The sequence below is a fragment of the Pseudorasbora parva genome, chromosome 1, assembly GCF_024679245.1.
Source record: "Pseudorasbora parva isolate DD20220531a chromosome 1, ASM2467924v1, whole genome shotgun sequence".
NCBI lineage: Eukaryota > Metazoa > Chordata > Actinopteri > Cypriniformes > Gobionidae > Pseudorasbora > Pseudorasbora parva.
The window spans coordinates 48,456,812-48,482,806 of NC_090172.1; the positions used below are offsets into that span (position 1 = coordinate 48,456,812).

General features: G+C 36.8%; 1 protein-coding gene and 1 long non-coding RNA gene across 3 annotated transcripts in view; one reads left to right on the plus strand and one right to left on the minus strand.

The window, feature by feature from the left end:
* svep1 (sushi, von Willebrand factor type A, EGF and pentraxin domain containing 1) overlaps positions 1-25,995 on the minus strand; it is a 105,071-nt gene that overhangs the window by 55,141 nt on the left and 23,935 nt on the right. For both annotated transcript variants that reach the window (XM_067443961.1, XM_067443952.1), the window contains exons 4-5: positions 3,221-3,379; positions 2,888-3,067 (exon numbers count right to left, since the gene is read on the minus strand). In XM_067443961.1, the coding sequence (XP_067300062.1) occupies positions 2,888-3,067; positions 3,221-3,379 (339 nt within the window). The remainder of the gene's footprint in view (positions 1-2,887; positions 3,068-3,220; positions 3,380-25,995) is intronic.
* Positions 18,497-19,615, plus strand: LOC137085129 (uncharacterized). The gene is made up of 3 exons (XR_010906913.1): positions 18,497-18,761; positions 18,925-19,001; positions 19,282-19,615. It is a non-coding gene; the product is annotated as an uncharacterized lncRNA (long non-coding RNA).

Here is a 25,995-nt window from a genome sequence, read left to right on the forward strand (position 1 = left end):
ACGGAACAGTGGCGCAGCCGAGAAGCGGAACATCCCAACATCATGCCGGACGCCGATTACGATGGCCCAGATGACGCTAGCCCGGTGCAAACTTCAGCCACCATGCAGCTTAAGCCCAAGGGAGACCACCAGTGAGCAGTCGCGACGAGAAACATCAAATGTCCACCAAACCAGAACCAACCAACCGCAGCAATTCAAACGTAAACATTAGAAGCGGTGGAAAACGGCGAAACGAGGAACAACGTCCTCTCAGTGGCTGCCAGCAATCAGCAACAGCCCCAATTGTAGCTCTGACTGTTAGACTAGTCACAAACATAAGGAAATAAAATAAAATCTAAATCTAATAGTACATTAACATGATCATTTGTGGGTGGAGAAGCGGCGAACAGACGACGCCAGCGTCCTCTCCCCCACCTCTCACTATAACACTTCATCATTGGGTATCAGACATTGCCACCTTGTGGAATAAAGGTGAATTGCGCCCGGAACCGGAAGTATTTGAAACTTCACAATTTTATCGTCCGCCAGAAAATAAACAGTGACATAATCGATTATGGCACTTTGCCGCATCGATGCTGAATCGTTCATGCCCCGCATCGCGATGCATCGCCGAATCGATTATTGTTGACACCCCTAGTATCATATAGATTCTGTAAAACGGTAACCAATAGACTACTATAATGACGCTGGCTTGTAAACGTGAGCATCGTGATTATTTGGCGTTTGAAAAAAATAAAACCCATGAAATTATATTCATATGACATGCTGGAACATGCCACTGACTGTAACGTTACCTGGGATGAAGACATTTCACACGCGACGCCAGAAGAACTCAAACTCTTGCAGTGTTCAGGGGAACTGTTAGAACTGTTAGAACTGTACTTTTATGAAGTTATTTGGCCCGCACCGCACCAATGTATATATTTTTACAACCCGCCGCGCACCCGCGACCATTAAATAGACATACGGGGTCCGCGGGTTATGAGACAAGCCACGCATCACTAGTTCAGGGCTATCAGGGTTGTCATGTCAACAAATGCACGCGCGATGGCATCCCCTGTTGTAGGATTACAGAGCTTACGACAGTAGTTGAGGACATTATTCCCCCCCCCCCCCCCCACACACACACACACACATTTCACTGTGCCTACTTCAGAGATCACTTTTCCCACCTAATTTTGCCTACCATCAAATGCCTTACCTCTTTAGAAAGCTGAGATCCTGTAGTTTCTTAGGAAACAAGCAGAATAATTGTGTGAAGTACTGGCACAGAGTTATAGTGGCTAGAATATTGTTTTTTTTACACACGCTGCACGATTAAAGCCGGGTGCACACTGTGCGATTTTGGCCACGATTTGACCGTCTGGGACAAATTTAGCAAATCCTAAAAGATTCCTCAGATCTTAGGCAAAAATTTATGGCAGCCGATTAATGAGCGCTGCGATCAAATTTTACCTCAGACGAAATTCTGGCAGTGTCAGAAGATTTGGCACACAATCCTGCAGTGTGACTTCTCCTACGACGACAGTCAAATATCTCCGTTTTTCAAGACAAACTATGACCAAAACGAGTGCTAGAGATTTCTTTGTAGCCAGCATTTCAGCCCCGCGTGTAATGCAGCTCACTGTCACTGAACGCGTCATTCATTGATGATATAAAACTCCGGGTAAGTTTTCTTGCGCGCGTCCGTTTTTAGCGCGCCTTAACTATCGTGCAGTCTGACATTAATGTCAACTGAGATCTTACAATGTGACATGGCGATCATGTTCGTACAGTCTGACAAGGGACATTCCCAAAGGATTTTGAAAAATAGCACAGTTTGCAGGACCCATAAGTCGTTTATCGAAACAAAAAGCTGCAATTTCAACGTGTTAATGCATCCAGATTTGTAGCCATGTTAATAACGTTTGTAAGAAACCAAACCATTTGTAAATCCGTCAAGATTTCAGCGAGATAAGAGTATTTATGTTCGTACAGATCACTCATCTTACATCAGGTTCCACGGAGCCCAACAGAAAGCTTGCCTGTGACAAGATGGCCGCCGGTGATGACGATCGTGACTCCGCCGTAAGACATCTAGCCTTTATTATGGATATATATGCTCCCAACCCCCTCATATCCCCCTGAGACAAGATATTTATGTATTTTATTTCTGGAAAAATATACTCCGATGACGCAAATATCGTCATTTTGCGTCATCTGAGTATTTTTTGGCCAGAGGCTAAAGACTACAGCCAGTAGAGGGAGCTATTTCCGGATGTGTTCAGCCCATCCATGTGGGCTGGGATCTCACTTACAGCACTCGGCTCAGGCAGCTGCGGGCATTCATGTAAACGGAGCAGCGGCCGGCGGAGCAAAGTGAGTATTTCAACTTTTCAAATTAATTCCTATATTAGTTAAGCTTCCAAAGGCACGAACTGAAAACACGGCAGCTGTGAATGTATGCCGCGATCACGCTTACCTCAGCTCTCGTGTTAGTAATCTGACTCCTGCTGCGTTTGTGCCATGACACTCGATTGGCTCTCTCACATTATATTGAACAGACACCTTCGGTTTTTAATTGTAGTGTCTTTTCTCTAGCTGAAATGATTTTATAAAAAATGAACGCAGTGGGAAAGTGATCCAGTGATCCAGTAGCGGTGGCTTTGGGATTGGCCTCACAGGGCAGCCAGCAAAGCAAGTGCATTCTGGGACTTGTAGTCTTTCATCCCCATGAGTATATAATAATGAGTATATAACAAATATAATGTAATTTAATGGAAAACTATGTCAATGGCGTGGCAGGATTTTGAGCATCTTCCTGTGTAGTAGTTAGACGCCACCACTGTGTATAGCGTACACTCTTGGAAACAATGTGATCAAATTTTAGTCGCCCCCCCCTCCTCACCTCTGCAGGTCGGCTGAACTCCTGACCAGGTCCCGTCTGGCTGGCATAGTCTGATTCCATCTCCCTGCAGGTCAAAGCCTGTGTGACAGCGCACCCCACATGCAGCGTTAAACTGATTATTACACACATTCTGGATGAAGAAGCCATTCTCTGGAGGAGAGAGAACTGGACAGACCACCACTGCAGAAGGAAGAATAGAAAACAAGAGAACAGGAGAGTTAAATTGGGGTGTTCTGTAATGTTCTGTTTGAAAAATCACACATACAAACACATACCTATAAACAAATGTTGACCAGATGTATGGTTAAAGAAATAATGCAGATAGATCAGCACCTTGGCATGTGTTGTTCTGTGGTCTGTAGCCTTCTGTACACACACAGTCGGATACATCTGTACTCCCAGGTCTGGATGTGTGATGAGGGTCTGGGCAGAGCAGGCAGGTACTCACACCTCCAGAAACTGATTCAGGTTTATATGTGCCAGTTGGACAAGCTAAAAAAGAAAGAGAAAAAAAAAGAAAGTGAAAGAAAACGGTAAAAGAAAGAGTGAGCTTGATAGCAATGACTTAAAGGGATAGCTCACCTAAAATGTAATTAATGACTCACCCTCATGTCATTCCAAACCCGTAAGAATTTTTGTTCATCTCCGGGAACACAAATAAAAAAAAATCCCAATGAAATCTGAGAGCTTTCTGTCCCTCTGCACATTGATGCTTCAAAAAGTTCATGATGAAGAGATTGTAAAACTAATCAATTTGAACTGAACGGTTTAGTCAAAATTTTCTGAATATCAATTTAAATGATGAACAGATTTTATCATTCATCGACGCACACATCAGTTATGCTACACATCAGTAACGGAAGTTTGGCGTGTGAGAACCAATGAGGATCATTCTCTGCAAAAAAAAAAGAACCATTCTCACACTGTAAAAAAAATTATTAATAAAAATTAAAATAATTGAAAATGTCTTAGTGACTGATCACATCTAAATTTTTTAGTTGGCCAAATTGTATTTCTCTGAATTTATGCAATTTTATTCACAGAAATTCAATTTGGCCAACTGAAAAATTTAAATGTGATCAGTCACCAGAAAATGTTCAATTGGGGCCTGATTTTTATTTTTACAGTGCATGTTACGAAGCACATTTGAGCTTCTACAAAATCCAATGAGGTTTGTGTGTGCCAAGCAGGTTCGAGCTTCTGTTTATGTTTGTGATCAATGTTTACATTTTTCAAGTCTCTTCTGAAAATTTGGACTAAACAGCTCAATTCATATTAATTAAATATGTACGCTCTCCTTATGAAATAATCTCTCAGATTTAATAAAAAAAGATCTTAATTTATGATGATGATGATGATGATGATGAAGATGAACAAAAGTCTTACGGGTTTGGAATGACATAAGGGTGAAGAAGTATTGACAGAATATTAATTTTTGGGTAAACTATCCCTTTAAAATTGGGTGTAAAATGGGAATCCATCATTCTAAATTCACATTTCATACATGCACGTTATTGATCTTATTTTGAAAAATGTATTCATCTTTCATTTTTTTGACCTCGTAGAGTTTAACTAAAACATTTTTTGCAAATCATGCTTGCATTTAGATATACCGCCAAACAAATCAATAACCAAGGGATAGTCCCTGGTCTGACGCTATTTCCGTTACTTTAATACTTTAAACAACTTTATTTCATCCACAATATAGATTGCACACAGCAATTTTATTACAAAAAGACTGTTTTAAAAACGTAACTTAAAATATCCGAAATGTTTAATGATGCAATAAACTGCTGGGAAATCATTTTACTACATTATATAGAACTTTTTGGCATACATGCCACAAGCAAATTAAATCAGCATAATGGATTCATGAAACACTAGTGACAAACACTTGTGATAAGATGTTGTGTCAGACAACTTTTTACTGAAACGGAAGACTCCCCAGCACTAACTTTCCATTTCTTAAATGACACATACAGTATAATTTGGAGGTTAAGATTCATTAAATTCCAAGAGTATTTCTCAGGCTATTTAGAAAAGTAACTGATATGTTTTTCACTAGAACAATTTTGGCTGAAATACCTAAAAATCTCCCCACATAAGCGCGTGTAAAATATCAAAGACATTTCACTTGTGGAGTGAGGAACAACTCAGACACTCTTTATCAATAGCTCAGTACAGTCAGCCAGACATCTCAACTTAGTCAAAGTTGAGGATAAACTACTTTGTTTGTCCCCAGTTGGAGATTAAATTAGGTAATGGGTCCATGCATTATTTAAAAATCAGTCACATAATTTCTCTTCTCTCAGTCCATCTTTCCTTCCCTCTTTCAAGGGTACATACTGTCAGAAGTCATCTTGACAGACTATCTGGCCAATTAAACAACAAATCCCACATCTAACATAACAAATTTCCCTTTGAAGGTGTTGTTGATGTTAGTAATGGACTCCCGTCCATCACGGAGCTGTCAGCACAAGAAGCTAGTCAGACAACCACCGTTTTGTTTCACTGGTTACATAACATGTAAAATGCAAGAGTGCTGTAAATAAGGTTTCCTCCCAGGATCCTTGGCATCATTTCTAATATTTCATTTTGGTCATTTTTTATGCAAATAACACCCAGCTGCTTTTGAAACAGTTGCAATACTGTGCTATTCTGAGTTTTGACTGGGGAAGACAGGTTCTATAAACTGGTGCAGATGGGTGGCCATCCGCTCTAAAACACTGGGCCCAAAGGACAGGCAGTTGGGCACAGGGCAAAAAGGCAGAAAGAAAGAAAAGCTAGCAAACACAAAGAAACAAACAGACAAGCAGATGGTGGAATTTATGTAAGAAGAACAGAAATAAACAAAGATAGATTGACAGTGAAACTGAGACAGGAAGAGAGAAGTAAACAGACAGATGGCGAAAAAGAATGTAAGACAGGAATACAACCAAAACCAATGAAAAAAATGTGCATCTGTGCTCAAGTGAGAGAAACAGACATACAGACGGATAGATGGAATAAGTTAGATAGAGGCAGAAATCAGAAGGCTGGAAAGATGATTGGTTTCCTTTCTGAAAAAAGTGCTGGGAAATGTTAAGCAACTGGTTATTAAATTTCACCACCTTTACACACAAGCCCTGATGTTTTAATGGTTCTATTGAAGACATTTTGTCGCTCATCCAAATTGCTTTTAAGAGCTGTCTGATGGCTGGAATTCCCCAGTATTCAACAGCTGATGAAGTCATTGAGATGGGTGGTGAAACATCTTCACTGGAAAGTCGAATTGCTACCAGACATTTTACACTGACCTGGTTAAAATAAAAGTGTTTATAGACGTTATGCTTATGTTACAAATAGCTATCTAACATATGCTGTATTATGTCAAAATTAAATATTCTAAAGTTACGAAAAAGAAGCATACTTCTAAGTATACTATTTTATTAAGTATACTTAAGTAATGTTCAAGTATTTAAGGTATACGTTATTTAGTAAGTTTACGAATATCAATGTATTAGTGGTATACTTGTGTACTATTTCAATACTGCTTGGGACAAAATTGGCCCACATTTAGTGTGCGTTCACATTTGCACTTTTGGTGTACACCCGGGTTCGAATGACGTCAGAGTTCAGTTGGTTTGGATGATGTGAACGCGATCTTCCGAACTCGGGTGCGCAGCCGCGAACCATACCTGAGTCCACTTAAAAAGGTGGTCTGGGGTTTGGTTCATGTGAACTCCGGTATGGTTTGTTGCTGATGTGAACGCAATCATACTAAATCGCGGAAGAGAACTGCTATTAATGACGTATGATTGGATATAAATGTGTGTTTTGTGGCCGTTTCATTCATTTACCTGAAGAGTGTCACTGACATACTGCAAGCAGAGCTGTAGATCTCATTTCTGCTCGTCTTCTGCTCATTTCTGCTCGTTCTTTAGAGCATTTGCAGTGCATTCAAGTGATTACATACTGAAGCTTTGGTAACAAAACCAACGGTTCAACAACAAAAATATAAAAGTGACGGGAGCAACGCTATGCATTTCGCCGCCTTCACGCTGGCAGTCGTTACTAAGCAACCGGGTAAACAGCTGCTGCTTTGATGGCGCAAACGAACCCTGGTTCAGAACCAAATAATATAATATGAACACAGTCAAACGGGGGGAGGGGGGAGCAATCAAACTCGGGTTCGTTCCAGGTGAAAAGTGTGAAAGCACCCTTAGTATATATAATTATACATTTAAGTGTACTATAAGTGTAACAGTAGTAAACTTTAAGTACACATACACAACTACGTTTCTCATTACATCTGTACTACATGTGAACTTCTTAGTATAATTTGCTGTTTTAATAAGAACGATGATCAAAACACAGATGGAGTAAACTAGTTCAAACATCAACACCTCCAAAGCTTGTCAGTCGTTTCCTCTTCATGGGTTCAACAATTCATTCAGTAACATTAGGTAGTTTTGAACTTTTATGCTGTTTAACTTTTCATGATCAAGTTATTTTACATTTGCGTTAGCAATCTTCTGTCAGTTGTTTCTGTTTCTTCTTAACCTGTGTTTTGATCCAGAGATTCTGTACTAAAAGAAGCGCAATAGCGCACCCTTCCGTATAACATGGATAGCCGGAGTAGCGGGGAAAGAGTGAATTTTATTTGAAGTAAATTCCCATGTACACTACCAGTGGCCTAGAGTACATAAAAATTCATATACAAAGAATCAGGAACATATCTGTTTTCATTATAAATTTATATTTTCGAAAATCTAAGTTTATAAGACAGTATGCAAAACTATGTGAAACAATATTTAATAGCTACTCAATAAATAGAGTAAACACAACAACAAGTCAAGTATACTTAGAATACTTAATTATACTTATCTCTAGTATAGGCCAAATATACTTACACATTTCTGTCAGTATCCTACAAGTCAAGTATACTTAAGTGAAAATTTAAGTATATTTCTGTGAAGTACATAAAAAGTCAACTGAAAGTATTTTGTCTTAGGGGGTGCTTGATATGACCTAAATCTTATATCATGATATGACTAATTTTATTTATATTTTATGACAACAATATATATCACAATAGTTTTTTGTTTCAAATAAGGTTATGATTTGATACCATTGAAATTTCATAATTATCTCAATTTTCAATATTTCAATAATTTTCATAATGCTAGCCTAAAAACTCTCAAATTTAGAAGATAGGTAAACTATGATAAAGCAAGAGCTAAGAAAACAAACTACAATAGAACAAATAAATGTTATATTCTCTAATGGCCACGACAAGCTCTTTTTAAAATATTCCAAAGTCACCAGCTAACATTAACATGTTTTTAATGGTGAATGTGTAGCTCTGTTGTATATCAGGTTATGACAGGATAAGCTAGTCTTTGATATTAATGTGGTAGAAACATGTTGCCGACCTTCAAGTTTTACATATTTTTTGTATTTGTTTTTACAGATTTTAAAATTAGAACTTCACAATTTCATCAGCTAAGTCCTGTATTGGTGGTAATTCTGACTTTTTTGCTTCTGCAGCATGTCTCATAACTCTTGAGGCAATAAGTTTAAAAAAACGGTCTTCCAGAAACCCACAATGAAAGAAGAGAAAAAGGAGACTTCAATTCAGCAGATGGACAATAATTTACAATCCAAAGAAAGGATGTGAGTAAGAAGAGACAGTAAACTAGGAAGGGGAAGGAGGAGGTTTACAGTGCTAGCATGTCTTTATCATGTCAGACTGAGTGGCCATGGAAGGTTGCTTTATTTCGAGTTTCTGGTGAAGTTGTAAAAGTCAAGCCCAACTGAAACAACATGTAATTCTTACAATGGCAATGCTGTAGCATAAATAAACCATAGCATTTTGCACAATAATTCTACAACCAAATGGATCTAGCTCATGACTGACATTTGTCAGGATTCTACATGTTCAAAACGTGGACAAAGTTGTTTGGGAATCAAAGAAAATGTGGACACAGGCTAATTTTAGAGTTCAACCACACTGCAGGCCCAACTAGAATTATTTTAAACAATTTCAATCCTGTCTGCTCTTAGTGGCACAGAGAATAAACAACTTCCTCACGCTATCCCTTACGTAAAAGAAGTTTATCCAAGTGTGCTAGTATACTTCTTTTAAACTAAAAAATAAGAAAGTATACTTTCAGTCTACTTTTTATGTACTTCACAGAGATAAACTTAAAAATTGCACTTATACTTGACTTATAATGACAGAAAGGTCTAAGTATATTTGGACTATACTTCTACTCAAGCTTTTGATCGAGATACTTAAAGAATAAGTATTTTAAGCATAGTTGGCTTCTTGTGTTTACTATTTTTATGATGATGATATTTATAATTCTGAGTATCTGAATTTTTGTGTGGGCTAGTCCACTGGTACTACATAGGAATTTACTTTTAAATCAAATTCACTCTTTCCCCGTCACTGACTGAATTTTCAGGCTATCCCGGTTTTCACTAGGGATGCACAGATATGCACCGATACCATTTTTTCAGAACCGATACAATATTAAAAATTCGGAGTATCGGTCGATACCGATACTAAACCGACCCGATACCAGTGCAGTTTTGTTTAAATTTCTAAGCAGTGCAGTTTTGTCTAAATTTCTAAATTTCTTTTGTTCACTGAATTTCTAAACCTTAGTGTGTTGAATTGAAAATCCCTCTTTTGTGAGTTAAACAAAATCCACTAAATACAGACTTCAACAATAAATAAAAAATATCACAATCTATGACAAAAATACCCTACTACTATAGTTGGTGAATAAACTAGATTAGTGGATAATTCAGCAGCAAAAGTTACAAAATCACGAGTGCACAATAATTGTATAAAATCTAAATATTTAGTGGGAGAAAAATAAATGAAATGTAGCTGTAGCTGTAAATCTGTTAAAATGTTACACAAAATATTCATGAAAATCAAGTAAATATATTTATAGAAATAGGGCCTATATACTAAGAAATTACATTTATTTTAAATGTATAGTGTATCTTTTTAATGAGGCAGCAACATATTATAGATAGGGCAGAACAAGAAAGGCTATTACTAAGGCTTTCGTAACGCAAAAGTATTATATTATAGAGTGGCACAAAGCGCGTATGCGCATCCCGTGCGCTGGATGATGTGCTTAAAGCAACACGGAGTTACATGCTCACAGCGTGCCACGCTCCGTGTCTCCGTCCACACTGAGAAGTTCAAAACAAGACATAGACGCGTAGTGTATCTATGCAGTATTCTTATAAGCCATTTATTTTAACAGTTTAACATTTCAGTTACTGTGTGTTAAGAACAATACAATCTCTAATCCAGTGTTGTGATCTAACAGACACCCGGTAGAAAGTAACACGATTTACAGCAATAAATGCCAGCAAGATAAAAGTCATTTTTTGAGAAACTAGAGCGTTATCTACAGATCAAGCATAATAACAGAAACAGTAAATAATCTTGGAGAGAGTTTCATCGCATTGACTGTCGTAATCGAACGTGACTCAGTTTGAAAGCTGAATAGAGAGTGACTGAGCCGCAGCTGAGGGAAGCATGCATTGACGTGAACTTGAATTTAATGACTTAAATATTAATCTGTACTCACATTAAACTATGGAATGGATTCAGAACACTTATAATAGTTCACGAATCGTTGATGATGCTTTATCATGTTTTTGTGCCTTTTGTGGCGCACTGGAGCTTAACAATAACACATAATAGCCTATTATGCACACAGTATCGAATTTATCGGCAAATAATGGCAGATCGGAGCCGATACCGATCCTGAGTATCGGATCGGAGCATCCCTAGCCGCTATTACAAATCTTTGGAAAGAGTAGCTACAGAATTTCCAGATTAAAACACAGGTGAAGAAAAAGAAACAAGCGATAAAAGACAGACCTAAACTGCTAAATGAAATGTTGACCCCATGAAGAGGAAACGACTATGAAGCTTTGGGGGTGTTGATGGACTCGGTCTACTCCATTTGTGTTTTTTGATTATTGTATTAAACAATTTTTATCTGTATATTAAAAAAGTGATTTTCTCAACTTTTCTTTTAAATGTTGTAGTGAAACTTACCCACATCCAAGTGCTGATAAAAATGATACATGAAGCAAATAAATGTTTTTTAAAATGGAAAGAGGAACAATAAAGAACAGTTCAAGGTATATTTCAAGTAGGGCCTTTAAAAAAATACATCAATAGGAAAATAGTAGTATATATATATACGGTGCAAAAATTATATATATATATATATATATATATATATATATATATATATATATATATATATATATATATATATATATATATATATATAGTAAACTGTATGATGTCTTGTTAAATTAAAGAAAACTTAAAAGTACATTTGCAGTGTAAAACTACTAAACTAGTAGTTTACTGAGACTTCAAATTGTACTTTCATAAACTAAAAATGTGCTACAAGTATTAAAATAGTATACTTATTTCACTTGTAGTACAGATTCAGTACAAATGAGAAACATAGTTGTGTACTTAAAGTTTACTACTGTTACACTTATAGTACACTTAAACATATACTTTTATATATTTAATATTTAGTCCCAATTTGATCCTAATAAGTATTGAAATAGTACACTTACAAGTATACTACTGGTACAGAATTATTAGTACTTACTTCACTAAAGAAGTACACTTTAAATACACTTAAAATATACTTACACTGTTCAGAGGCTGCTTTGAAAAATATTGGACACAATGACCTGTTTTTACCTGATTGAGTGTGTATGATGTAAGACTATGGTAATAAACAACAATCCACATCTGCAAACCACAGAATGCAACAGATGCACCTTATATAAACCACTGCAAGTAACTGTTCTAAATGACATCACCATTCATGCTACCATCGGTTCACCACATTCTCCTGTTTTCAGCCACAAAAATCTCACTCTACATATTTATATGGATCTCATCCTTTCCCCTTTGTTCGGGGTTTGAACATGAGGTCAACCTCAAACGCTTTGTGTCATTGTGACAAAAGACTTCCTGTTTCCATCTCTACTCAGATCTGGATTTTGGAAAGGAGTCATCTGTATGTGTTAAATGTAATCTGTTGTCTCTCTTGTCAACTTTCAATGAATTAGTTCACCCAAAAATGAAACGTCTGTCATCATGTACCCATTTCTGTAAACTTCTCCCTAAAAAATGTACCCTTTGGTGTGTAGGTCAACCTGTGGCAAAGGGTATGAGGTTCAGTAGCAAAGACCCCTATCTGCAGTGAGTTATAGCATGGTCTTGAAAGAGGGGCCTCCTTAAAGCACATGCTTTGATGGACAGAGATGTAGAGGAAAAGGATGCAACACTCACTCATATCTTTTGTAATCTCTTTTTTCCTCACACACACACACACACACACACACACACACACACACACACACACACACACACACACACACACGCACACACACACGCACACACACACGCACACACACACACACACACACACACACACACACACACACACACGTCTGGTTCACTATCTTTGTGGGGACTCTCCATAGACGTAATGGTTTTTATACCGTACAAACTGTACATTCTATCCCCCTACACTGCCTCTACCACTAAACCTACCCATCACAGGAAACATTCTGCATTTTTACTTTCTCAAAAAAACCTCATCCGGTATGATTTATAAGCCTTTTGAAAAGTGGGGACCGCTGGCTGGTCCCCACAATATAGGTGATCTCAGGTTTGGTCCCTACAGTGTAATATAAACAAGGACACACACACACACACACACACACACACACACACACACACACACACACACACACACCTAGAAGGCACAATTGATAAATTAAAAGGCCACTCCTATGAAGAGAGACAAAAATAAAGGCATGACATTGGGTGAGGTGAAGAAGTGAAGCTGACAGAAAAATAAAGAAATAATAGGACATAAAGAGATGTTGTACTTTCATAGTAAGCCTTTAAAGCCCGAGCAGGTATCATAAAACATTTCCAATGGGATTTTTAATGGCAGTGAAGGTGAAAAAGAGGGTAAAATAACCATTAAACCATCCCTGTACAGTGTGACACTCGCAGGTCATTCTCAAGAATGGAATCAGAGCAGAATTAAATAGGACTGTTTGGTCATACTGTAAATCTGTTTTTTATAACTGGATACACTGACAAAGTGAGTTACTCTGTAATTGGCAAGGGTAAAGGGGGAAATAAGAAGTAAAGGAAGAAAAATAAAAAATAAATGGTTCGTTAGGTTTAGCTACTGAGTCTTTTCACAAGATCCCATTTGTCACCCCCACCTGCTGTTGGCCCTAATTGCAGCCCGTTTACAGTCAACACACACACACACAGCTCCTAACAAGCAAATTTATGGTCATGCACATGCCTCTCGTATGCACAAGTGTCTATTTATGACCCAAAGCTAAAGTTACTTTACAAGATCACAGTGTCTAAAACCTATAAACTTGCCTCCTTTTTTCCAAAGGTATTAATCAACAGTTTACCGCACAGTGGCAGGCTGAGGAATTCTTAATTTGTCACCGAGCCATTAAGCTGCTCCAGATAGGAGCCACTGACCTCAGACCGGCAGTCACTTCAAATATCGAACCATTACTCATTGCCACTAAAAGTGAAAAACGGACATGAGGTCAGCATAACAACGCAATGTCTCAATAACCAAGAGACCTCATTTAGAAACCTTCACATGCCTGTCTTTCTGGAACAAACTAAAAACTTCACTTTAATCTATAATCTAGTTTAAAAAACTGAGGTGAACCCAATTGACTCTGGAGGCATCTGCTCTTTTTGGCCAAGATATTTTGGAGCAGAGCACACAAGGAGTTGAGCAACCATTTGCCTTTATCTGAAAAACGAAATCCAAAGTAACTGGGTTCAAACCTTTTTTTAGGAGTGCATTAGAAGACTAATCATACACTGCAATTTTTGCTGTCATACGAGCTCGCATAAGATTTTTTTCTCTCAGGAGAAAGTACGTAGACATTGTGGATGCTCGTTCGGTCGCGGCTCGGAACGTTTGAGAGGAAATACGAGACAAGCAGAGCACGTCACGAGCACCTCACGAGTCATGTTTAAAAAATTTGGGCAATAGGTCCAATTTTCAACAGCGTATAGCTGTCCCCTATTGCCAAATCATGCACAACCAGAACATGTCATATAGGCTAGATCTATATAGCTCAGTGGCTGCAAACCTACGCTACAGCCTGCATACTACTCTCTCTCTCTCTCTCTCTCTCTCTCTCTCTCTCTCTCTCTCTCCTTCTCTCTCTCTCTCTCTCTCTCTCTCTCACACACACACACACAGGGACTCTTAATAGATGTAATGGTGTTATACCACACAAACCATATATTCTATCCACTTACACTAAACCTAAGCAAGCAGAATACAGGTGTTTCTAAAGCGCACACAGCGCCATCGTGCATCTGCTGTTAAAATCTAAGATCAGAATAAGAAATTCTTAGAATCTATCCAGAATAGTTGGAGAGAATCACAGCATAATACTTTTTCTGAACACATAGGGGTATATCATCACTACTCTACATTTCTGTTGTATTATTTTACATCTAATAATGTTAGGGGGAAAATGCCCTTACAAATGTAAAAATGCCTCAGTAAATGAAGTCAAAGTGGCAAGTATCACCCCTTAAAGTTAATTTCTGTCACTGTGGTGAACTACCCACTGCACATATGAAGGAAATAAAAAGCTTTGACAGGCAGCTGTCCACAAAAGGCCTAATCAGTCAAGGTACCAGCACAAAAACACACTCAGTAAAATAACATCTAATTATCGTTTTTAACAAAATCCTAGAAAATATTGAAATATAATTAGTTAATATACCAAATTATATAATTGTATGAACGACAAGCACTTAAGTAAGACTTCATGTCAATGGTTTGTGTTAATATAAGTGTAAAGCTAACATCATTATTTCTCATTTAGTACTAAGATTTGATTTGAGCAAACCTCTAACCATAAGAATTAAACTTAACACATAACTTGTCCCAAACCAACTTGTGCTATGGACATGTATCATACATCAGTTTGTAAAGTTATGCTTTTATCTTTCTAAATTCTGGGATTTGTTTAATGACAAAACACCCATCAGTGGTGAGAAGAATTAAGAAATTCTAATATAAGATACATCTAATAATGAAATATTTCATATGACACCTTGTACTATATGGAAACAAAGATTGAAATAAAAAGATAACACCTTACCATAGCACAAACAGGAGACCAGGGGTCAGGATTGCAGTTTGACCTTAATCCACATTTTCATCTACAAATCTAACTAAACAATCACACTGTGGGGGAATGAGCCCCGTCTTCTCAGGCTGTTTTTTTTTTCTAGCAGCAACCAATTTTAACATTAAAGCTACACTGTGTAACTTTTTTAGTTTATTCTGAGCTAAAACCACTTAGTTCTTTCAAAAATATATGTTCTCATTAATGTATATTTACTTCTTTCAAGTTATAAAGTATTCTCGTAAGTTTATAATATGCCATTGAAAATACATACGGGTGAGGGGTTCGAATGCTGGTCGCCATGTTGCCCCTCCATCTTGAAAGTACATTAGCCAGAGAGACATACCCATAAATTCAAGCTTCGCCTTTCGCGTTTTAACACTCGATGGCACCGTGTCGAATGTGAAGAGGGGGATTGCCATGTTAATCTTGAACTAAATCGGCCAACGTAGGAATTAAAACGAATCAGAATTGAGAGGAATAACTATTATTAATTGGACAGTCATATACCTTTTCACCACTAGATGGGGGAAAATATCACAGTGTAGCTTTAACTGCTTTAGCCATACTGAGGTCAGCCCCCCATGATGTTAGAACTGCAACACACCACTGTCACTCATCTACATTGTCATCAGTGGCCATATTTGGACAGTCTGGGAAAGGGCATTAGCAAAACTCTGTGCAGGTCAAGCCCACCGAAAGACACTGGCATTTGGTGGCCGTGTTGCAGTTTCCATCTTTACAATAGAGGTGGTTGATGTCTCTAACTTATTTAGGTTCTGGTGCCTTGGAACATCACAGGTTCCATGCACCCATCTTTTCTGAACTGGGTTCCAGAGAAGAGGTTTGGCTAGGTGGCTGTGACATACCGGTAACACTGCTGTTTGGTACAAGGCTCTCGGAAGGCATCTTCTTTTGGGGGTAGATTTGCTGCTGGCAAATGTAGCGACTGAGGTGAATCAAACACATAATCGCCAGTTACATTTAACAAATGTTTTAAATGCTTTGTGCTTAGAAACAGACCCTCCCCCAACACAACAGAGAAAGATCCTCCGTTACCCTGGAAACCAACTGATAAGACGTTTTACGGCCCAAAGACAAATGGGCTTGTAGTCAACGATGGTTTCTCTCAAGGTTTTAGACTCTTTGCATAACTGCCATGTATGTTTCATGTTTGATCTTGTTTGCGATTTAGTTATTAATGTTTGTGCACAATATATGTTTGGTTCTGCCCTTGTGAAAAAGAAGTGTGCTTAATTGTATTGAAAGTGTATTTTTTGTGCACTTAATATATTTAAAGTATATTTTTTTTAAACTGCACTTGTAGATAATATGATATAATTAAAATTAAGTGCCACTTAAGTGTACTTAAAGAGAATACACTTTAATGACAATATTTCTAAACACACTTAAGTACACTTTTTTAAAATTCACTTTGTAATAATATCGAATTAATTTGTATTTTTAAAAAGTACACTTTCATGACAATATTTATAAACACACTTTAGTGCACTTTTAATAAGTGTACTTTGTAATAATATATAATTAATTTGTACTTTAAAAAAGTACACTTTCATGACGATATTTATAAACACACTTTAGTGCACTTTTAATAAGTGCACTTTATAATAATATCTTATTAATTTGTACTTTAACAAAGTACACTTTCATGACAATATTTATAAACACACATTAGTACACTTATAATAAGTGCGCTTTGTAATAATATATAATTAATTTGTACTTTAAAAAAGTACACTTTCATGACAATATTTATAAACACACTTTAATGCACTTTTAATAAGTGCGCTTTGTAATAATATATAATTAATTTGTACTTTAAAAAAGTACACTTTCATGACAATATTTATAAACACACTTTAGTGCACTTTTAATAAGTGCGCTTTGTAATAATATAATTAATTTTTACTTAATGAAAGTACACTTGTATGACAATATTTATAAACACACTTACTTTTTATAAACACACAATATTTATAAACACACTTACTTTATACTTTTTTAAAAATGCACCTTGTAATGTCTACACCTAAATTCACTTAAACCATTTTAATTATGAGTTTGTTTCATAAAGTGCACTTATTTTACTAATGACAAAGCACATGGAAAATAAATGATTTTTTTTTTTTTTTTAATTAGTTGTCCAAATTTACAATGGTTAATGTATTTTTCTTCAAAATTTCACTGGCTTACACTCCAGTACAACATACTGTTGAAATGTTATAACTAGCTCCTATGAACTCAACTACAAGTGTCAGTTTTCTACATAATTTGACATTGTCAATCTTTATGAGAGGAGTTGCCTAATGTACTGTAGGCTACTTTACATCTGTGTACAGAATAACCTACTTTCAATATTATGTTGTTGTATGGCGATTAAACACACATTTAATTGCATTAATTGCAAGAAAAAGTTGAACAAATCTAAACCAAATTAATTTGCATTAAAATTCAGTTAAAATAGGCTACATTTAATTTTAATCAGACTCACTGTAAACATGATTGACTTTTAGTTAGGTGAATGAGTCAAGTTCTCTGAAATACAGTCCAACTACACAGTGTGTTAGAACAACCTGAACAGAAATGGATAATTAATGCGTCATTTATAATCAACATTTAATGCACGAAATATCTTATTTTATATTTATACTTAATATTTCAATGCGCATGCGCCAAACATACTACGTCATGATTTTGAAAAATGCGCGGTCTGCCATGTTTGCGTCATCGCGATGCGTAATGAAGCTGAAGGACAACAGACAACAGAGGAGCGAACCGTTCGGATCATTACAGATGAGACGTTATATGCTACAAATAACGATTCAAGTAAGTATATCTTGATATAAGCTCTCTTGATTTTACATTTTCACCGTAACATGGTAGCTCTCTATTACGGTGTAGTTATTTATAGTTTAATCGCAGATAGGGGACTCGGGAGGTGAATTAACGTTCATCATGTTTCCTATCATGTAACGTTATCTAAGTTTGCATTATAATAATTTCTTAAATCGGAATGTGATCGCCGGTGTGGGCATGTTCAATGAATCTGCCTGCTGTAAATACAATATTTTAATCGAACTCCTACTTTTTAAATGGACAGAAGACATTTAACGTTATATACATTTATTCCATATATTAACTTATAACAACCAGTAATGAAATAATGATTTTAATATGTTCTTTTCTTTTTGCATTTGGAGAGTAAGATGTTAAAGTACTATTTGTGTTTTTAATATTTTGTGCTTATCTTATTTTATTTTTTATTTTGTTGGATCAATACAGATTTGTTATTGGAGATCCTGTGCAAGCTGTGTGGAATTACAGAGCCATCTTGATGAGGTCAAGTTAATGTTAATTATGAATTTATGCCCAGCCATGACACTGATCACACAAGCTAAAACATTGCTATCAAGTCTTTCGCTTTTAAATGCTTTGTATCTTGTCCATTTGTAAGTAATACATTCCCACTTGTGCATTTACAGATCCCCTAATCATTATATATTTTACAGGCCACACACCCAAAGGAATGGAGCCGCAGCATTCCTGTGCCAGGCGTGGTAAATACAAGAACATCCTTCATGGATGGTGCGAGGTAGTTAAGCTGAAACTTGCAAGGCAAGATGAGGAAAAATGCAAGAATACTTTTCTCAATTTACACTGGTCTTGGGTTATTTATTTATCTATATTTAAGTTATGTTTAATTCCCTGTAAAGTAGGAATAAAAACCATTATTAAAATGTTCTTTTTTTTTAAAGTCCAGTGTCAGTGAAGATGATGTGCTCAGTGGGATACGTGAAGGAACCTCTCCAATCATTCTACCCTGACGACTGAGGTAATTCATCACATAGGGGATGCAGTTGTGGTCAAAAGCTTACACACACCGTGCAGAATAAACTGCTTCATCAGGGCAGTACTAGATAAAAGAGACAACATGTTCATTTTTATGATTTCTTTTTTCTTCTTTTTTTTCATACAGATACTGCTGTGTGAATATAAACTTTGGAGCACAACTGTACATCTATCGTTTTAATTTAATTGAGCCAATTATAATAATGGATAGATCTGTTTTATAAACAAGTTTTTTCTTTGCGTTTTCTTTTTCTTTCCTCAAGGTATATATTTTTTTCTTTCCTGCCTCTTTGGAACATGTCCATTCACATCTACTGTGGAGAGATGGTGCGGCAGTTTCCTACTGATGGAGAGCTTCTGGGACATTGACATAAACAGCACTTTCCAAACAACTTGAAAATAGTTGGTGACAAACAATTTTGTGTGCCTTTGGAGTTCTTCAGTTTTTTTTTTTTTTTTCTTTCACTGTAATGCTGGAATAAGATTTTAGAATAAACCTTTTGGTCCTAATTTTGGTGCTAGTAAAGGTTTAAGAGCTTATAAGTTTAGTAACACTTTACAATAAGATCTAATTTGTTAACGTTATTTAATGTATTGGCCGACATGATCTAACGGTCATTTCTTTTTATTTATTTATTTTATTTAATTTTTTACAGTGTTTATTAATAGTTGTTGACCTTGCTTAATAAATTATAGTTCAAAGCTGGTTAATTAAATTTATAGTCATTGTTCATGCAAGTTAAAAATGCATTAAATAATTAACATTTAAGATTGCATTAATAATAGAGGTGTAACAGTACACAAAGCTGACAGTTCGGGGAGGAACACTAAATATAAAAATGCTATTTTTTTTTTTTTTTTTATTGGTTTACTGAACAAATTGTAATTGTCCTAAACTAAAGGTTTCTTAAAGAATTAAAAATATAATATAAAAAATATCTCTACTAATTATTATTATTACCTTTATTTAACCAGGAGAAAAACTCACCGAGATTAAAATGTCCTGTCCTGGCCAAGATAGGCAGCTGTGTTTGCATGTACAGTTATACATAAAAAGTCACATAAAAAACATAAAACATACAACCAGTCAAAAACAATTACACACCATTAATTTACTCTCAAAATGATGTAGTAAAATTTTAAAATGACTAAATGTCACCAGATCGTTTAGCTTCAACTCAGTCTGGAGCAAATTCCAATCTGAGGCTGCGACATATTTGAAGGACGTTTTACCAAGCTTAACTCTAACAAAGGGCACACAAAGATTATAATTTGATTCAGAATGTAATATATAATTGCCTTGTTGTTTCTTGTTTAATCAAACGACAAAGAATGCTGTATAGTGTAGACTATATAGGGAGGCCTTACTTGCACTTGCATTGTATGCAAACGTGTAAACTTCTCATGCATTAACTTATAAATCTAATTATAGGTTAGATTTTTTTCAGGTTTTCAGGTTAAGTAGAATATGATGAATATATAGGCTAATATAATGCATACATTTAGTGAAAGAGTTCATCTCTCTCGTGTTTTATCGACATCTTTCTGCTGTTGAAACACTGAACGATTACACAATGTGATACATTTTAGTAAGTTGTAATGTATCCTTAACATACTTTCTGATGTTAATTCATGTTAATTCTTTGACTATGACAAGGTGATCACATTCACTCGTGCCGCAGTGCTGCTTGAACTGATGTGTCTTTACAGTGATCTGTCATGTCACATTAAAGAGCATCAATATGGCATCACTTGAATTTGATGATAAAATTGACAGAATACATATGTTCTTGTGTTTGTGTAAATAGTTTTTTGGGTTTTTCTTGGGCATCAAAAACAAGTTTTTTTTTGTATATTTGTTTTACAGATTGTTTTGTCAATAAATGTAGAGGATTTAAATTTGGATGTGTTTATTATACGAAATTGCAGCTGTATTATTTGAAAAATGTAATTATGAATGTATTTCATTATATTAGAGTGTACATGTAAATTACATTAAGGTATATTTTAGTTCATATTAATTGCTTGTTTTTAAGACAGTAGAATGGATGTCAGTACATTGAGCAGTGCACTTTAATTACAATTTTAATACACTAGAAGCGATTATGAAAGTACATATAAAGTTGTATTTAAGTACCACTTAAGTTGTTCCAAAAAATCACTCTTAATTGCAACTTATTGTATTTTATTTCAACTTAATATGTGATAAATTTGAAATCAATTACATATAATGTGTGTTAAGTACACCGAAAACATTGCATTTAATTGCACAATTAAGTGTATTTAGTATAAGTATATTATCTGTGTAATAAGTACACTTTATAAAAGTACACTAAAGTGCACTTTTTTTTCACAAGGGTGACTCCCTCCCTGCAAACAAATTGTCCCTTAAATGATCGATCTGGTTATGCACTCTAAGCACTTAGGTAAATACAAAGGAAGAATTATTTTTGTGTAGCAATGAAAAATATCTTAATAATTTGGTTATTTCCTGTAACTCACAAAGATGGGTCTTCAGTCTTGTGAGGGCAGTGGCCTTCCCAATTCTGTACAAACTGCTTGTGGTGACCTGTGAAGGCGTGGCATGCAGGTAAACCCTCACAAAGCACTGCTCCAGGCTTCTGAGTAATTTAACAGATAGGGACGGATATTTCCTTAAGGCTGTGTCCAGAGTGCATAAACACTGCTGAGGATCCAAACATCCCTTTACTTGAATAGTACAGAAGCAAAACTAGTACATCTGTATCATCACATTTGACAATTAGACGAGAATGTGACTGTGCAAGGTTTATTGCATTTAAAGGTCCATTGAAATCAAAATTTAAGTTTTTTAGATTTAGTATGACTATTTTAGCCTTAAAGTTATGAATAACCTGGTATGTTCCAAAACTATGACGACATTTGCATTTAGGAGATATAAGCATTCAAAATGTACAGTCTCCCACTTCCGCTAAAACGAATCTCAGATTTTGGTGACATTTTTTCACTCTCATCAAATCTTCTGTCCAATCAGAATGCGCTTTAGAATCTAAAGCCTGCCCCCTACACTGCTGAAGCTGAAATCGGTCAGATGTTAACACACATTTACTAATTTCTACATGGTGAAAGGCACATAGCACACTATATATGTGATAGGAAACGATTCAGTGTAAATATGCTTTCATTTGAGGCGAATAAAGTCTGTTTTCACATTAGTTTCACACACCAACGGCTCTGGTCTAAATGTAGACTACAGACATGAGAGCGCAGCGCAGATCATATGCGCGAGTCTGCGCAGACAACAAAACATATCAACCCATTTGAATTCTGCACAGAATGCTGCATTTCAAAGCGATATGGAGATTATGATGGTAAACAGTGTTAGAGGAAACTGGCTTTACCAAACAGAGAAAGGTCTGCTCTTGCGCTCTAGTCAAACTGTATATTAACAAAACGCTATTGGCTGTTTCAAAAAAGGGGAGGAGCTGCTAACAGCTTGAGCCGTTTCAGGGGAAATCACGTCAACACATTGAATAATGCAGCACGTTTCAAGGCACTTCAGTGGACCTTTAACACCAGCCTTGTGTCAGCCTCCTACTGGTCACTGTAAAGATCTTTCAAGCAGTCAATACCTGACTCGCTAACCCTTTTTACCTCCAGACCCTTTTCAAAGCCACCTGCCAAGATGACAGTTTTCCCTGAAGAAAGTCTTGCTGGCCCAGTACTGGCGATGTAGGTGCTGACAAAGCTACATAGAGCAGTCTGATAGTTTGGAACACTTGTTTTTTCTGTGATGGGTTTGTCTGCTGGTGTCAATGGTGCCTCTTCTTTGTCTTTTAAGATCTTTGACTGAGTGTTGGTGGTCATATCTATCAAACACTATAATGACACAGCTGTTACCTTCCTTTCCCATTAAATTTGCGATCTTTTTCCAGACACACTCACTCGTGTGTTCCCAATCAGTCAATGTGTGTTTGCATACCACTGCGCAGCCTGTTCACGCAGACATCATATGTCTTCAGCGCATTCACATATGCTGTGCAGGGTAAGTGAGGATGGCAGGCAAAGAGTTGTTTAAGTTCGTTATTTTAGTACTGTTACTCAATGAACTGTAAAGTTTTCTCATCAGTGAATGACACATGATGTAATTCAATAACAATGTCTCTGGTTGTCTCGCTTCTGGTCTGTGCGTGTAAATGTGTTTTGGAGGAGGCATGGCTTTGGACTGAGATTTGAAGGGAGGGTGGAAACGTATTCTTTCAATGCTAGCAGGCTAAATTTAGCATTCTTAGATTACCCATTGCACTTTTAACTATGCTGATGAAACAGTCCAGTCTAGTCCAGCTACAATTTAAGTAGGGTGACTTCATACAAAACAGGTTAGGCAAAATCAAACTATGAAAGAAATGAAAAGGGCTGACAAGTATAACTAATATAACATACTCTATAAACCTGAGGAACAAACACTGACTCAAGAGCAGAAAAGTGGTTGGGGTTTAAGACCCCAGTTCATTAGTTTCACACTTCATAGAACACAGAGTACTTGGAATGATAAAACCACACTAAAATCTTTTTCCAGATTGTTTGCTGAAGCCCATGTTGGCTTTGCACTGCAGCAGAAATAAAAGGTCCCTGAAGCCAAACATGCATTACGGCATCTCTTCTGACTTCATTGCTGGCTCTAAGATATCAAGGCAGGTAGGAAACCAGCACAGGGAGTTTTATTGTGAAAGGAAGAAGAAAAAAATTATAACAAATGGACAGAGGGGTGAGAGGACAGGATACAAAAGAAAAGGAGACATGGCCATGTGACATGGCATTTGGATAGTGAGAGAGTGATGAGGCATGAAAAATGAGGAATAAGAAAATTATGAGGCCCGGGAGAGCACTGATCCCTTCACCTTGGATTTGTGAGATGGGATGTTCACCTTGTGTCTGGTGTGTGGTATGGATGAGATCAGAGATATGAATTAAGAGGAAAGAGGGAGGTGGAAGAATAAATGAAGGGAAAAAAGAAGGGGCAAACAGTATCAATACACAATGCAGACTAGCTCAGTGGCCAAAACATTTACAAATCTAATCTGCCGCGAGTGTCGTCTAGCAACTCTCAATACCCTTCTGAGCTTTATTCGCCTAACTCTTGCCGGGCCAATCACATCGTGAATAAAGTCGGTGGGCGGGGCTTAACATAATGACGGCCGAGTTGTGCGTGCTTCTTGTAAACACAGAAACTGGCGAACAGCGGTCTTTCGAATCAGCTTTGACCACGACTCTGAAGGACTTGGAGTTAAGCTTTTCTCTGAGAAAATAACAAAGAACGGCACTGAAGTCATTCTTAAAAAGGGAAGTGCTCGGAGTTTAGCTGACCGGATACAGCGAATGTTTAATCTATCAACAAGCTCTGTTTCACCTTCGTTGCTCTGGTTGGTTGTAGCGCTATCCTATCGCGTGCAGAGAGAGTTTGAAAGAAAACCGTTTATCCCGCCCCTCGGATTGAGCCCTGTCAATGGTGAGTTTCCAGACCAAACATCTTGATGTGGGTCTGGCTTGTCAGGCTAATGAAACTGTGCTACTCAGTTGAATAATGCCTATGAATGGTGAATCCATTTACTTGCACAGTCCACTGAATGCATGACTATACGTCAAATCAGAGTCAGACAGCAATGGTCTGGTGAAGGGTATAGTGTAAACAGAGTAGGCAATGTCTAAGTCAGGGATAATGTACATCCAGCCAGTTGTTATGGCAGTAGTTATATGCATAATTACTTTTGAGTTAAAAATATAATTTATTTGTAAAAAAATATATAGTATCCACCCTGGCTCCCCTGCAACCTAACCCCATGTACAGCCCATGACTATACGGAAATGTCTACAGCTGGAGAGGTGTAAGACTGTTGGACTGGAAAGATTGTAATTCGTGCTTGGAAAATACTAGAATCAAGCGTTAGAGACATAGCCTATTCGATTTCAGACTTGGAGAGGTATTAGACTGTAGAGTTGTTTATTGGAAGTCTGCCTGTCCTCTTGTCTGATGAATGTCTTCACTCTCACTGGGGCCCTCCAATCTTCCCATCTAATATATCATAAACTACCAACGCGTCTCTTGATTTAAAACCAAAAGCATGTTATTGCAAGCAAGACTGTAGCTATCACATGTGCACAAAAGCATGCACAATTATACATATGAATAGACAAAATAACATTTTGCTTTACAGAAACTAACTCTAGTGAGTGTACATTTTGACTCTAGAGACCACATGGGGGTGTTATTGGTCACAAGGCTGCAGGGGTTAAAGAGGAGGGGGGAATATTCAGAGGGAGCAGGAGGAGGTCAAACACAAAAACATGATTGCAACATTTCCTTACACAGTACCTAGCCAACATTTCCCAGATTCCTTCTATTTTCCTCTTTTCTGGAAGTTTTTTTTCCTAGGATAGATTTATGTTTGTCTAGGGGCTTGCATGTGGAATCTGGGGCGTTCTGCTGAAGGTAAATATTTACGAGCCCCGATTTAAGGAAATAAAACAGTGTCTCTTCTTCAACTGGCCTTGACCTTTGACATCTGACAACCAGTCCTTGTCACACACCAGCTGTGATGCATTATGGTGTCTGGTGATGTATTACATTGGTTAGGTTAACCCATAATGTGACACTGGATAAAATGTCAGGTCATTATAGCACCACTGGAATGCTAGAGTCAAATAAAAACCTAACATACACCCTCACAAATGGTGTCGTTCATCTTTTCTCTGTATCCGTTCATCCTGTTTTACTTTTAAGAAATAGTGATAAGAGGTCAGTTCAAATAAAATGACCTTTAGTCTTGTTATTAAGCACTGTTTAGACATCAAGTCAATTCAGGTTTTCCAGTAAATTCTAATGATACTCAGAGCATCTTTCTTTTTAAAATCCCTACAGATCAACTAAAGATTAAAAACTTGACCTGTGGGAACAAATTTGATCCAGGCAATACATTTTCTCTGCACAGAAGCAAAAC